At 40.3% G+C, this 14729-nt stretch overlaps 1 protein-coding gene across 1 annotated transcript; it reads left to right on the plus strand.

The window, feature by feature from the left end:
- Positions 1–5980: 5980 nt before the first annotated feature.
- LOC129842086 (up-regulator of cell proliferation-like) lies at positions 5981–10340 on the plus strand. The gene is given in 2 exon segments (XM_055910477.1): positions 5981–7786; positions 7788–10340. Coding segments are annotated over 2 exon segments (4359 nt in total).
- The last annotated feature ends 4389 nt before the right edge of the window (positions 10341–14729 follow it).

A 14729-nucleotide genomic window follows, 5' to 3' on the forward strand; every position in this document is an offset into this window, starting at 1 on the left:
GAGTTAGCTCAGGTTTCCTACCTGACTCCGCCAATCTCCCCGTGTGCCCCCCCAAAAAAATTCTGGGGCTGCCTCTCGTGCACCTCTCCTCGCTCTAACTCCTCGTAGCATCGCCGCTCCGCTTTGGCTGCCTCCAGCTCCTCTTTAGGACGGCGATACTCTCCTGGCTGTGCCCAGGGTCCCTTGCCATCCAAAATCTTCTCCCATGTCCAGGAGTCCATTTTCCCACGCTGCTTGGTCCTTTGGTGGTGGGTAGTTCTGTAACGGCCGTTGGTGGAAGAAGGTGAAGACCAAAATGCAGCGTGGTAAGTGTTTGTCATGTTTATTGAAAACTGAACACTAAAATGCAAAAACAACAAAGAGACAACCGAAACAGCTCCGTCAGGTGCAACACACACTAAACAGAAATTAACTACCCACACACACAGGTGGGAACAGGTTACCTAAGTATCGTTGTCTCTGATTGAGAACCATACTTAGGTAATCTGTTCCCACCTGTGTGTGTGGGTAGTTAATTTCTGTTTAGCGTGTGTTGCACCTGACGGAGCTGTTTCGGTTGTCTCTTTGTTGTTTTTGCATTTTAGTGTTCAGTTTCGAATAAACATGACGAACACTTACAACGCTGCGTTTTGGTCTTCACCTTCTTCCACCAACGGCCGTTACAATTTCTCAAATGTTGTGAAGAAATTTGTTCATATCCCTTTTAGTGAGCGTATCTCCTTTGCCAAGGTAATCCATCCACCTGACAGGTGTGGCATATCAAGAAGCTGATTAAACAGCAAGATCATTACACCTTGTGCTGGGGACAATAAAATGCCACTGTGCAGATTGTCATACAACACAATGACACACGTCTCAAGTTTTGAGGGCGCTTGCAATTGGCAAGCTGACTGCAGGAATGTCCACCAGAGCTGTTGCCAGATAATTGAATGTTAAGTTCTCTACCATAAGCCGCCTCCAACGTCGTTTTAGAGAATTTAGCAGTACGTCCAACCGGTCTCACAACCGCAGACCACGTGTAACCATGCCAGCCCAGGACCTCCACATCCGGCTTCTTCACCTGCGGGATCGTCTGAGACCAGCCACCCGGACAGCTGATGAAAGTGAGGAGTATTTCTGTCTGTAATAAAGCCCTTTTGTGTGGGAAAACGTAGTCGTATTGGCTGGGCCTGGCTCCCTATGTCCTCCCAGGCCCACCCATGGCTGCATCCCTGCCCAGTCATGTGAAATTCATAGATTAGGGCCTACTGAATTATTTGAAATTGACTGATTTCCTTTTATGAACTGTAACTCAGTAAAATCGATTCAATTGTTGCATGATGTGTATATATTTTTGTTCAGTATACTTTATTTTGTTTGATCATTTTAACAATTCTCATTCTTAACAATTGGCTAAAATATATGTTAATTACTGTCCTTGTCAGCAAGAACACTACTGTTAATCACAACACTTATTTTATTAATCCACTTCAAAACTTTGTGTAGTCACATTTGAAATCTGATGCCTACTTGTGTCTGAAAATGAATGATATGAGGCTAAGTATTTTTGCAGCCATTCATGAACAGTTTTGAATAAGTCACACAAATAAGCATTGATATTAAATGCTCCAGCAATCAAATATACTCTTTTTTTATTTTAGGGGACTCACAACTCTTAAAGACGTGTCCATGTAGAGTAAGATGATAGCAACGATATTCAAGTTGTAGATATAAGCCATCTGAATAGTGATATTCATTAGATTTGTCTTGAAGGTTGGGTGATCTTGATAAATTAATTGTTACTGTATAACAAGAACATTTTCAAGCACAGAGCACTTGGGAAACATAGATCAGGGTCAGCCAACACCCCAGGACAGCAGGCAGGATTTTCTGTCAGCCCTATTTTAAAGAGATAGTTCACCCAAATTACAAAACACAAAATGTTTGTGTCCTTACCTTGAATGGAGTCTACGGACAAGGAGACAGCAATCTATGATTTGGTTACCCACTGCCATCAACCATTAATATAAAAACGACCTGTGCAGAGCCTTGTTTAGTGGTAACACTCTGCACATATAACTTCCCACTTGAGAACATGGATCAATCCCTGCTCTTCCCACTGTTTCAAACATTTCCATGTCTTTATAAGATCCCATAGCTGACAGTGCATGTCAGAGCAAAAACCAAGCCATGAAGTCGAAGGAATTGTCCGTAGACCTCCGAGAGGATTGTGTCGAGGCACAGATCTGGGGAAGGGTACAAAATAACTTTCTGCAAAATTGAAGGTCCCCAAGAACAGTGTCCTCCATCATTCTATAATGGAAGAAGTTTGGAAGCACAAAGACTCTACCTAGAGCTGCCCGCCTGGCCAAACTGAGCAATCAGGGGAGAAGGCCTTGGTCAGGGAGGTGATCAATAACCCAATAGTCACTCTGACAGAGCTCTAGAGTTCCTTTGTGGGGATGGGAGAACCTTCCAGAAGGACAATAATCTGTGCAGCACTCCACCAATCAGGCCTACATGGTAGATCGGCCAGAGAGAAGCCACTCCTCAGTAAAAGGCACATGACAACCCGCTTGGAGTTTGCCAAAAGGCACCTAAAGACTCTTAGACCATGAGAAACAATCTATGGTCTGATGAATCTAAGATTCAACTAATTTGCCTGAATGCTAAGCATCACGTCTGGAGGAAACCTGGCACCATCCCTACGGTGAAGCATGGAGGTGGCAGCATCATGCTGTAGGGAGTGTTTTTCAGCGGCAGGGACTGGGAGACTAGTCAGGATCGAAGGAAAGATGAACAGAGCAAAGTACAGAGAGACCCTTGATGAAAACCTGCTCTAGAGCGCTCAGGACCTCAGACTGGGGCGAAGGTTCACCTTCCAACAGGACAACAACCCTAAGCACACAGCCAAGACAACACAGGACTGGCTTCAGGACAAGTCTCTGAATGTCCTTGATTGGCCCAGCCAGAGCTCGTACTTGAACCCGATCTAAAATGTTTGGAGAGACCTGAAATTAGCTGTGCAGCGACGCTCCCCATCCAACCTGACAGAGCTTGAGAGGATCTGCAGAGAAGAATGGGAGAAACTCCCCAAATACAGGTGTTCCAAGCTTGTAGTGTCATACCCAAGAAGACTCGAGGCTGTAATTTCTGCCAAAGGTGCTTCAAGAAAGTACTGCGTAAAGTGTTTGAATACTTATGTAGGTGTGATGTTTCTGTTTAAAAAAATTGTTTTTGCTTTGTCATTATGGGGTATTGTGTGTAGATTGATGAGGGAAAAAACTATTTAATCAATTTTAGAATAAGGTTGTAACCTAACAAAATGTGGAAAAGTCAAGGGATTTTGATACTTTCTGAAGGCACAGTATACATGTCAAGAGGTAGATCTGGTTACCTAAGTAGTGTAAACTAAAAGTGTCTTGACTCAACAGATTCTAGGATCCCTCAGCAAACACAACTTAAGACACAGGTCAGTACAGTTAAAGCTTATTTATTACAAATTCTGGAAATGACAAATGACAATCTCTGTGTTAGTTTAGATAATTTGAGTTTAAATCACTGTTGTTTTTTAAATATGTTGGTGCTGGCATATGCTGAAATAAAAAAATTGTGATGGGATTCGGAACACAAAAAAGCACAATGAGAGGCCATACTGATTAACGATGTAGAGACTTGTTTAGATATTGCCCATGTGAGTGTTCTGCCAGCCCTCTCTCTCTCGGTAGTCGATGGCCATCTGCAGGGTGGTCCCTCACTCTGTGCCAGGTCGGCTGCGTTGTAGCGTTGGATAGTTTCTCAGCTGTGTCGGGTGTGTCTCCTGTTGCTAGAAGTGTTTATACTGATCAACAATGGGAGCCTCACTCACAGGTTAGGAATAAACACCTTCCTTTAGTAGTGCTATACCAAGCGTTGTCATGGTGTTTTGTCCCACAGCAGCAGGCTAGCAGCGGGGACGGGGCAGCAGTGGAGCAGCAGCAAGGCAGAGGTCCCTCCGTGGAGAAATCCCGGGTGGAGAGGCTTGTCGAAGGCAAGTTCACGTTCCTTTTTCTTAATAGTACGGGGGCATGCTTTTTAATTAGTTCAGGGAGTGAAGATGTGGTAGAGATCGGCAACAGCTGTCCCTACGGTTAATTTGGTCCATGCCAATCTGCGGAAGCACAGCACACCATGTATAAAAAGTGACAAATTAATGCGATTTAATTTAATTTCCACGTGATAATGTAAAGAACCAAGTGAATGCCCATCATTGTAAATGTCGAACAGCAGACGTGATTAAAAAGGTACTCATAATTAGGGCATGATAGTAATTAAAAAGACATGCTGACACCCATAATGATTAACATGCTGATAATAATAATAAATATTAGGCAGAAGGTTAGTCTATTCTGTAGAACGAGTCAGTCACTTGTGAAATATACATTTTGAACATATGCTATATAAAGTAAATATATTGAACATACACTATGTAAAGCAAATAGATTTAACTTACGATATGTGAAGTAAATATCAATAAAGAGTACCTTGTAACTGTGTAGATCTAGTGAAATCACTACTGTTGTGATTTATTATTATTGACCCAAAGCCCCATCCAGAGTACTACATGGAACCTATAGTGTTTTATTCTAAACATACCTGAAATTTAAGATTCAATGTCATCTTGAATCTAAAAATTTTTTTTTTACAGCAATCAGAAAAGGTCCAACAGCTTTTACCAAAAGCCATTAAGTCAAAACCAGAGAAGGATGGTTCTTCAGGAAAAAACAGGGAAACAAGAAAAGGTATTGTTTCCTGTTTAAAAGCTCTTCATACCAGCTCCTTTACACATCATTACACAATCATTTCTATTTATGGACATCACCAGCTGAGTGTCATTGGGCTGGAAGTTGGAAGACAACTGTAACAAATTGGATGTATTCTTGTTGCCAGGCTGCATAAGGTGGAGAATGTAATAATTCTAGTAAAGCTCTGACTGCTGCTCTTTAGCTTGTCATTTCTCCATTGAATGGATCTGTCATTTGCATTGAAGTAGACATTTTACCAGAGCATCAGGTGGCAATTGCCTTACCATATCTCACTATACCTCCCTTAAATGAATTATGTTTTAAATAGTTGATAGAATACCTGTGACTCATTGTGTCAAGGAGTTGGTCTGACTCTGCTTACTTTACTGTCAGGACCCGGTGCGAGAAACAGTCACTAATAATCGTCAGAACCCAGAAGATGAGGCAGACACAGCAGTACTAGAGATGGTGGTTTAATTAAAGAACAAAATCTTCAGGCAAAGAAACTAAATCCACAATGTCCAAAAATAAAGCCAAAAGGCACAAAATGGAAATCCTCCAAAATACAAAAGAAACTCCACAAAGTGGTAAAAAACAGCAGGGAAAAACAAACCTCAAAAGACTACTCAAATAATACACAAGAACTAAACCAGAGAACCTCTGGAAAATCCAACAAGAGAAATATCTGAATAAAACAAGGCTTGGGCTGGGGCTGGGTGCTAACTTACAAACACTGAGCAAGGAACTGAGGAACACACAGGGTTTAAATACTAACAAGGGAATGACCTACAGGTGCAAACAATAATTAGAGCAAGAAAAACAAAAGGTACAAAAAAGGTGCAATGGGGACATCTAGTGACCAAAACCCGAACAGTCTTGGCCAAAACCTGACATTTACTGAACTTTACTCTAAATCAAGGATGGGTAACCTGCGAGCAACTGGGCCCCTCATGATGAGTTGTGATTTTTTCTAAAGTTGCCCATCCCTGCTTTAAATACTATGTAAAATACCCGTTGGTATACTATTCTGCTAAATACTGTGTAAAATACCTGTTGGTGTACTATTCTGCTAAATACTGTGTAAAATACCTGTTTATGTACTATTCTGCTAAATACTGTGTAAAATACCTGTTGGTGTACTATTCTGCTAAACACTGTGGAAAAGTGTCGTTGTAATCATGGCAGCTTTTTTATTTGTATTAACAGGATCTCTTTTCATGGAGCTGTTGTCAAAGGCTGGACTAGAAGACCATTATGAAAACAAGCTGACGTTAAGTACTGTCCTTGAGATAAATGCTAATACTACATCAGATGAACCTCTTTCCACTATGCAGTCACTTCCAGGGGCCTTCCTGAAGAAATTAATGATGGCAAATGTGAATGCTAGGAGTGTGAAATGTCTGTCCACTGACCAGGAGGTTTCCTATTGTGGTGTAGACAACCTGAACACTGACTCTGATACCAGTAATGTCATTAATCCACTGGACCTGATAACTGCTCTGTTTCTGTGCTCAGATGGTTTCCTGCAGCAGGAGATGGTCCAGAAAATGTCCATGTGTCAGTTTGCTGTTCCTCTGCTGCTGCCCAACTGTGACACAAAACAAAGCACTCTGATGCTGTGGGCCTTGAGGGACATAGTGAAGAAGTTTAGATCATCTTCACAAGCAGCCACAAAAGCTTTTGTGGAGGAGAGAGTAGTTCTCTCTGATATTCCTATGGTGTCCTTTGTTAGGCTTGGAGAGAACAGCTTGTCCAAGTCTCAGATTTTGAACAAGTTGCTTAGTAACCCTCAACAGTACCATGACACATTTGTTCATCATGATATGGAATGTGGTGATGTCCCTCGTCAAGTCTCAGATGGTCTGGTTGAAATCAGCTGGTACTTTCCCTGTGGGAACAGAAACATAGACATGTTCACTAAGCCTGTGTCTGTTGCCAATCTCAGAGGAGACATCAGGTCCTCTGAAAAACAGTTCTCCTTTCTGTGTCAAACATCAGCTGCAGTTTACATTTTCATTGATGATTTAGAGGCCAATTTCTTCAAGGTCTTGAAAAGCAAAAAAACAAAGGCAGAGTTATTTCTGGTTGTCAACTGTCAGGGAAAGAGGTTCAGAGTAGACACATTGAAAAAAATGATCAGCAACTGCAGTATCAATGAAAAAAATGTGATTGTGAAGAAGAAGCAGAATGATGCAGAATTTGTCAAAACCCTTCAGTCCTCTGTGGGTGAAATCATCGAAAGAAGTCCAAATCGTTTGACAATTGAAAACATGGTTGACGTGGCTCATCAGATGGGGATTTGGGTTGATGAAGACTGTGGTGAGTGTCAGAGTGCCAGGAAGATGGCAGATGAAATCACCAGGAATATCACAGACACAAATGAATTCAAAGACCAACAGCTACAATTACAAGGAACAATCTGGAAAGAGATTTCCCAGTTGGAGAAAGAGAGATGTAGGCTGAGAAAAGCAGGGGATCAAGACATTGAACACTACAAGAGCTCTCTGAAGAAAAAGGAGAAAGAGCTGAGAGAGAAGCAATATACATTTGACATATCAGATGCAATGACAAGCTTCATGTTAGGAATGTCAAGTTCAGGAGCGGAGCGTTCCTATTTCCTCAAATGGATGCGGATAAATCTGGACAATCTGTCACGTCAGAACCTGTCTGGTTTGCGGGACCAGTACAAAGATCTTTGCCAACATTCTCCGGAGAAAAAAGATGACATTAAAGATTTGGATAAGCAATTATCTGACTGTTCCTTAGGTCTTGAACACTTCCTGCGTGAGTTGGGCCAGTTATATGAAGCTGCCTGCTCCCTCCCTGAAAGTAGCCTACAATGGCAACAGATGGAGCATCTCCCTGGATTGTGTGCTCAGATGCTGTTGGATGGTTTCCCCGTTGAGCTTGTGGACGGAGATGCATCAAATATCCCTCTGAAATGGATATCAGCTGTACTGACTCAGCTTCATACTCTTGTGGACTCTAACAGCAAGATCTGGGTTGTGACAGTTTTAGGGGTTTTTACAGATTGTTGTTCATGCTTTTATCAGGATGAAGGAAGTGGGGAAGAAGCCAGTATGTCATTTTGTGCACCAGAATGTGTCAGACATGTCTGCTCATGACAACAACATGAGGGACAGGAAGAAGTTGTTGGAACAGTTAGATGAAATGACCCAGGCAGCAGCCAGAATGGAGAAGAAGGAGAATATCACCAAGTTCACTGATGTGATGGAGTATGATCCAGACACAAGCAGCTGCTACATCCCAGGACTCTGGCATGGGACTCCCCCTATGGCTCCAGTCAATGCAGGCTACAGTGAGGCTGTGTACAGCTTCAAGAAGACCTTAATGAAAGATTTCAGAAAATGCCAAAGAAATGATGACTTGACATATTTCCTGGAGTGGACACAAAGCTTGTGGGAGGCAGTGAAATTTGAAAAATTCATCTTTAGTTTCAGAAACAGCTTGGTTGCAGATGCGTACTCCAGATTATGTTTGGAGTACAATAGTTGGGAATGGGTCTTCCAGAAAAAGATGTATTCATGGATGGTGAGTGCTGAAACTAAAATGTCCAATATTGTCATGACAGATCAACATCCCCAGAGGTCCATAAGAGATGTGCTACAAGACTTGATGATAGAAGCATCTGAGAAGCTTTCAGAGGGAGAAAAGGAAATCCAAGACAATCTAGTGAAATACTTTGAAAAGCAAGATGGCCATGTCAATCTGGTGGAAAAATACAAGGAGGATTTTGTGTCCAGTGCCAAAACACTGAGACGAGAGACAGAAAACACTGTGAAGAACAAACTGCAAGGAGCTGTTGAAATCAAAGAGGGAATGGCAGAACTGAACAACATCAAGAGCTCTCAGGCAAATACAATGGAGAAAAAGGTGCTTGATTTGCTTCAGAAATGTAGACAGAAAAAAGCTGGTCTATCAGATAAGGAACTCCGTATAGAGTTTGAAAACATGTGGAGGATAACTCTTTCTGAGATACACTTCAGAGGACTCCCAAGAAGAGATGTGGCTCAGGATGCCTTCCTTATGTTACGTGGAAATCTATCAACAAGGGGGAGTCATGTCAATAGTATGTTGGTTGGAACCAACCTGGTGGATTGTGGTAAAAAAGAATTTGCTGTGGAATCTGGGGGTTTTGGGGAGAAATTGGGTAGCTTAGTTAAGCACTGGGACTTCAACCATTACAGGAAGAAACTACAAGAGTTGTGTGACAACATCATAACACAATGTCAGTTGTTTATAACACAGAAGGTGGAAAACAAAACAGATTACCACGACACTTACATCAAAGAGCTGCTGAACAAGATTGATGAAACGTTAAAACAACACAAGAATGTTAACGTCAGTGAGGTATGTGAGGTTTCTCTGAAGCTACACATCTGTGGCAGAGCAGCCAGAAAGTTTCAGAAGATGCATAATGACTTTATTGAAGTCAATGACCCAAGGAAGTGTCTGGAACAGTCTAAAATCAAGTACCTTACTGAGTTCAAAGACTTATTTCATAACAGAGACCTGTGCCAAAAGAAAGCTGAGGACTTCACAAAGCTCTGTTTGCAGCCAGCTGTACAGGATTATGTGACCAAAATGATTGGTCCTGATGTGATTGATGAAGTGAAGACAGGTAAAGGGTCAGAGGATTACAGCACAAGAGGGGCTTTCCAGTTCTCCATTTTGAAACAACTCCTGATGGATGGAGAATATGAGCAATATAGAGAGTACATTAACCATTATGAAAACTTTGTGAAGGACTGGCTGTTTGACCAGATTGTCCAACAACTGTCAAAGGTCCGCAGTCTGGAGAAATTGGAGAAGAAACATCTTTCAGAGATGGTCAAGATAATCACTGACACAATCTGTAACATCAGAGAAACAACAACAAATGTAAATGATGTCAAGACATTCATTCAGAACATCTGCAGTGCTCTTGAAGAGAAGCTGGTCCTCAAGGATGCTCTGGAGTCCATCTTCATTCTGAACACTGCAGATACAGAACAGTTTGCTGACTACCTCACAGAGTTTGTGAGAGAAATGAAGCAGTCACTGGCAGCTACGTACGACAAGGGAGGAGACATCAAAGAGAGACTCAGATCTCTGCCATTCAAGCCTCAGGACAAGATGTTCACCATTCTGTTTGGCTGTGGAGAACAATGTCCCTTCTGTGGTGTACCTTGTGAAGCAGGGGGGATAAAGCACGCCAAACACCATGCCTCCATTCACCGTTCAGAAGGTATCCGTGGTGTTAGGGATATTTTTTCAAATAAATTAGTAATACAGATATGTTCATCTCTTGTGGTTAGTGACACATCATTCTCCAACGCCAAGACTGGAGGAACATTTCACCCCTACAAGGACTACCAGACATTTTACCCTGACTGGTTAATAACTAGAGATTCCAGCATTGAGGCTTCAGACTACTGGAAGTACGTGATGGCCACATTCAATGAGACAATCGCTAAAGGCAAACATGCACTCCCTGCTGATATCCCAGAGGACTGGAAGGCATTAACACGTGATGATGCATTCAAGAGCTTGAAAAAGTCATTCAACATGATATAAAGTGAAGTACCATATAAAGACTTGTTGACCAGAAACATGATTGACGTTTCAAGGAGTTAACGACCAGAAATTACATATCACAGAATCATCATATGTAGAACCAGTCGTCTCAATAAAGTTTTTGAAATAATGTGCAGATCTTGCAATACCCAATGCAATTTAGAAAAGAACAACTGCAGCAGGAAAACATATTTTCAGATGCATTCATAATTTTTTAAAATGTATTTAACTAGGCAAGTCAGTTAAGAAAAAATTCTTACTTTCAATGATGACTTAGGAACAGTGGTTAACTGCCTTGTTCAGGGGCAGCACAACAGATGTTTAACTTGTCAGCTCTGGGATTCGATCTTGCAACCTTTTGGTTACTAGTCCAACACTCTAACCACTAGGCTACCTGCAGCCCCATTAACTATAAGACATTTTAGGAATTTACAGATCAGATGTTCCATAATGAAATAGCTAACACTTTGAATATGATGTGAAAGGAATACAACATTTAACATCATAATGTAGATTTAAGCAAAGCACTTTAAGCTACATTCAGAAATCATTCAGATAATAAGAGTAAATCTGAACACCAACAAGTTAACCAACAGATTCAGTGTTTTACTTGCTAAAGACCATAAATAAACACAATACACAGGTAAATAATGAGCTAGTCTGGATAAACACAATACACAGGTAACTAAGGAGCTAGTCTAGATAAACACAATACACAGGTAACTAATGAGCTAGTCTAGATAAACACAATACACAGGTAACTAATGAACTAGTCTAGATAAACACAATACACAGGTAACTAAGGAGCTAGTCTAGATAAACACAATACACAGGTAACTAAGGAGCTAGTCTAGATAAACAGGTAACTATTGAGCTAGTCTAGATAAACAGGTAACTAATGAACTAGTCTAGATAAACACAATACACAGGTAACTATTGAGCTAGTCTAGATAAACACAATACACAGGTAACTAAGGAGCTAGTCTAGATAAACACAATACACAGGTAACTAAGGAGCTAGTCTAGATAAACACAATACACAGGTAACTAAGGAGCTAGTCTAGATAAACACAATACACAGGTAACTAATGAGCTAGTCTAGATAAACAGGTAACTAAGGAGCCAGTCTAGATAAACACAATACACAGGTAACTAAGGAGCCAGTCTGGATAAACACAATACACAGGTAACTAAGGAGATAGTCTAGATAAACACAATACACAGGTAACTAAGGAGCTAGTCTAGATAAACACAATACACAGGTAACTAAGGAGCTAGTCTAGATAAACACAATACACAGGTAACTAATGAGCTAGTCTAGATAAACAGGTAACTAAGGAGCCAGTCTAGATAAACACAATACACAGGTAACTAAGGAGCCAGTCTGGATAAACACAATACACAGGTAACTAAGGAGATAGTCTAGATAAACACAATACACAGGTAACTAAGGAGCTAGTCTGCCATTGTTAATTTATTTTCTATTATAATAATTTTATTTCTCTCATTTACTTTACCATTTAACCTATGGCTTGATATGCCTTAATCACAGATTAATGATTAGAAGTGACTGCATGGTCGTTTAGTGGTAAACGGTTGACTTGGCTATTGTTTTTGTAATTTGACCTTTTGTATTTTAATCTTAATGTACTTTTTATTGTGAAAAAATGCATTTGTTTTTTCATAAAAAGGTATTACACATTGATTAAACTTTGAACACATACTGAATAACTTATTTCAGCAACAATAATTACTAAGAATTTTTAAAATGTGTTTTTGTTGGACCACACCTTATGATTTGGCCGGTTTTTAAGGTATTTTCCTACGTCCTCAGGACATAGACAGACGTCCAATTTTGAAGTCCGTCTTGAGCGATCTGCCTGGATGATGATGATGATGATTATTTTATTTTTGTTGTTGATGAGGATTTAATTTTGTTGATGTTTTTATTTTTGTTGATGATGATTTTATTTTTGTTGTTGACAAGGATTTTGTTATTGATGTTTATTTTATTTTAGTAGTTGATGATGTGAGATGGAACTCTGTAGACCGGAGGGAATGACTTTCAGTTGGCCAAACTATTACGATGAAGACAAAAAAAGTTTATATTTTTTTCTGCAGTGAACACATACTGTAGTTTACAGACATATTGTGAGATTATACAAAATTTGCTTCCATTGAAACTAAAAATACTTTTTCATTTTGCATTATCTTGTGACTAGAGATGATGAATACAAATCTATCAATTAACAAAACATTTATTTTAAAAACATGATTTGGTTCACTTGGAATCTGTGGGCTATAACATTTTAATTGGGTATAGAAAAATAAAGGCCCACAATGTGATTATCAAGTGTCTCAAAGTAAAGTGCTGATCTAGGATCAGGCCCTCCCTGTCCAAATAGTCTTATTCAATGTGATCTAAAAGGCTGAACTGATCCTGAGTTAGCGCTCTTGCTCTGAGACGCTTGATACATTCAGCCCCTGGTAAAAAAAATAAAAAATAATAATTGACCATTAGATTGTGATGTTGGTATGTCATCTGTGGAAATGTAAAGAGACCAATTGCTTAAACATCCCTTCTCTCCTTGTCTCCTCCCCTGAAGTTGCACTGATTGGCAGATCAGTGAAGGAGAGGACTGATTTTCAGAGGACTGAGAAAGAGCCAAAGTCTATGTGTGTGTTGAATAAAATAACTAGTCCTTGGTTCTATATTTACCCTATATATAATCTCAATTATTCTAATCCAATATATACCCAATATATTTATCCAGTATATTCTATATATTAAATGCATGCACTGTGTGAATCATGCTGTGTTGGTATCCTCACTCCTGTTCAGAAGTCACCTGTCAACTCTATAAATATCGGTTGTAGTGACGGCCGAGGAACCTTCCCATGTTAACGAATCAAATGTATGGGCGGTTTTGGACCCACCAATTCTAATCAAATCAAAAAAATGTAAATTGGTAACACACATGTGTTTAGAAGAGGTTAGCGAAATGCTTATGCTTCTAGCTCCGACAGTGCAGTAATATCTAACAATTTCACAACATATACCCAATACACACAAATCTAAGTAAGGAATGGAATTAAGAATATGTACATATATTTTTCTGTTTTTATTTAACCTTCATTTAACAAGTCAGTTAAGAACAAATTCTTATTTACAATGACGGCCTACCCCGGCCAAACACGGACGACGCTGGGCCAATTGTGTGCCGCCCTATGGGACTCCCAATCATGGCCGGATGTGATGCAGCCTGGATTCGAACCAAAGGCTGAGATGCAATGCCTTAGACCGCTGCGCCACTTGGGGGGCCCAAGTGGACTAAGATACAGTAGAATAGTATAGAACACAGTATACATATGAGATGCAAGATATGTAAACATTATTAAAGTGACAAGTGTTCCATTTCTTAAAATGGCCAGTGATTTCTAGTCTATGTTTATATATATGTTTCTATGTCTAGTCTAGCCTCTAATGTGCTAGTGATGGCTGTTTAACAGTCTGATGGCCTTGAGATAGAAGCTGTTTTCCAGCTTTGATGCACTTGTACTGACCTTGCCTTCTGGAAGATAGCTGGGTGAACACGCAGTGGCTTGGGTGGTTATTGTCCATGGTGATCTTTTTGGCCTTCCTGTGATATCGGGTGTTGTAGGTGTCTTGGAGGGCAGGTAGTTTGCTCCCGGTAATGCATTGGGCAGACCTCACTACCCTCTGGAGAGCCTTGCAATTGCGGGCGGTGCAGTTGCCGTAACAGGCGGTGATACAGCCCAACAGGATGCTCTCAATTGTGCATCTGTAAAAGTTTGTGAGTTGGCAACATAAAAAGCAAGTAGATCTTGACATTTTCAAGGTGTTTGTTGAAGTGCAACCCTTCCACGTGGTGTATTCAAATAATATTGGACCTGGAGAACCTGTCAGAGATTCCTTGAGTCGTATCATCACTCGTCTCATTAATCTTCAATTTAAATCTGGGATGATTGAAAAACAACCAAACATCATCTGCGCCACTTGTTTACCAGTTTAATTCTCTTTAATAATCATCACAGTAGTCATCACACAAGTAAGGGTGCGTGGTTAAAATCACTGGGGAAGCCGAAAAAAAGCCATATTACAATGTGTTGTGATAATTACATTGTTTGCTCTATGACTTGTTAGTTCATATTCCTTGACACAGTGATATATAGGCATAAAGGCTGAGACAATAAGAAGACACAAAGGCAGAATAAATTCAACCACACCTTTGTTTCATCACAAAACCGGAGAGCAACATCTGTCCAGTGATAACACAGATAACTACATTCAACACCATCATTGTTCTCCTGTTCTTCTGACATCTACACTACTATAACAGGTCAGTTATCTGGTGATAGTATAGTGTT

Source organism: Salvelinus fontinalis, unplaced genomic scaffold, assembly GCF_029448725.1.
Source record: "Salvelinus fontinalis isolate EN_2023a unplaced genomic scaffold, ASM2944872v1 scaffold_0011, whole genome shotgun sequence".
NCBI classification, from domain to species: domain Eukaryota; kingdom Metazoa; phylum Chordata; class Actinopteri; order Salmoniformes; family Salmonidae; genus Salvelinus; species Salvelinus fontinalis.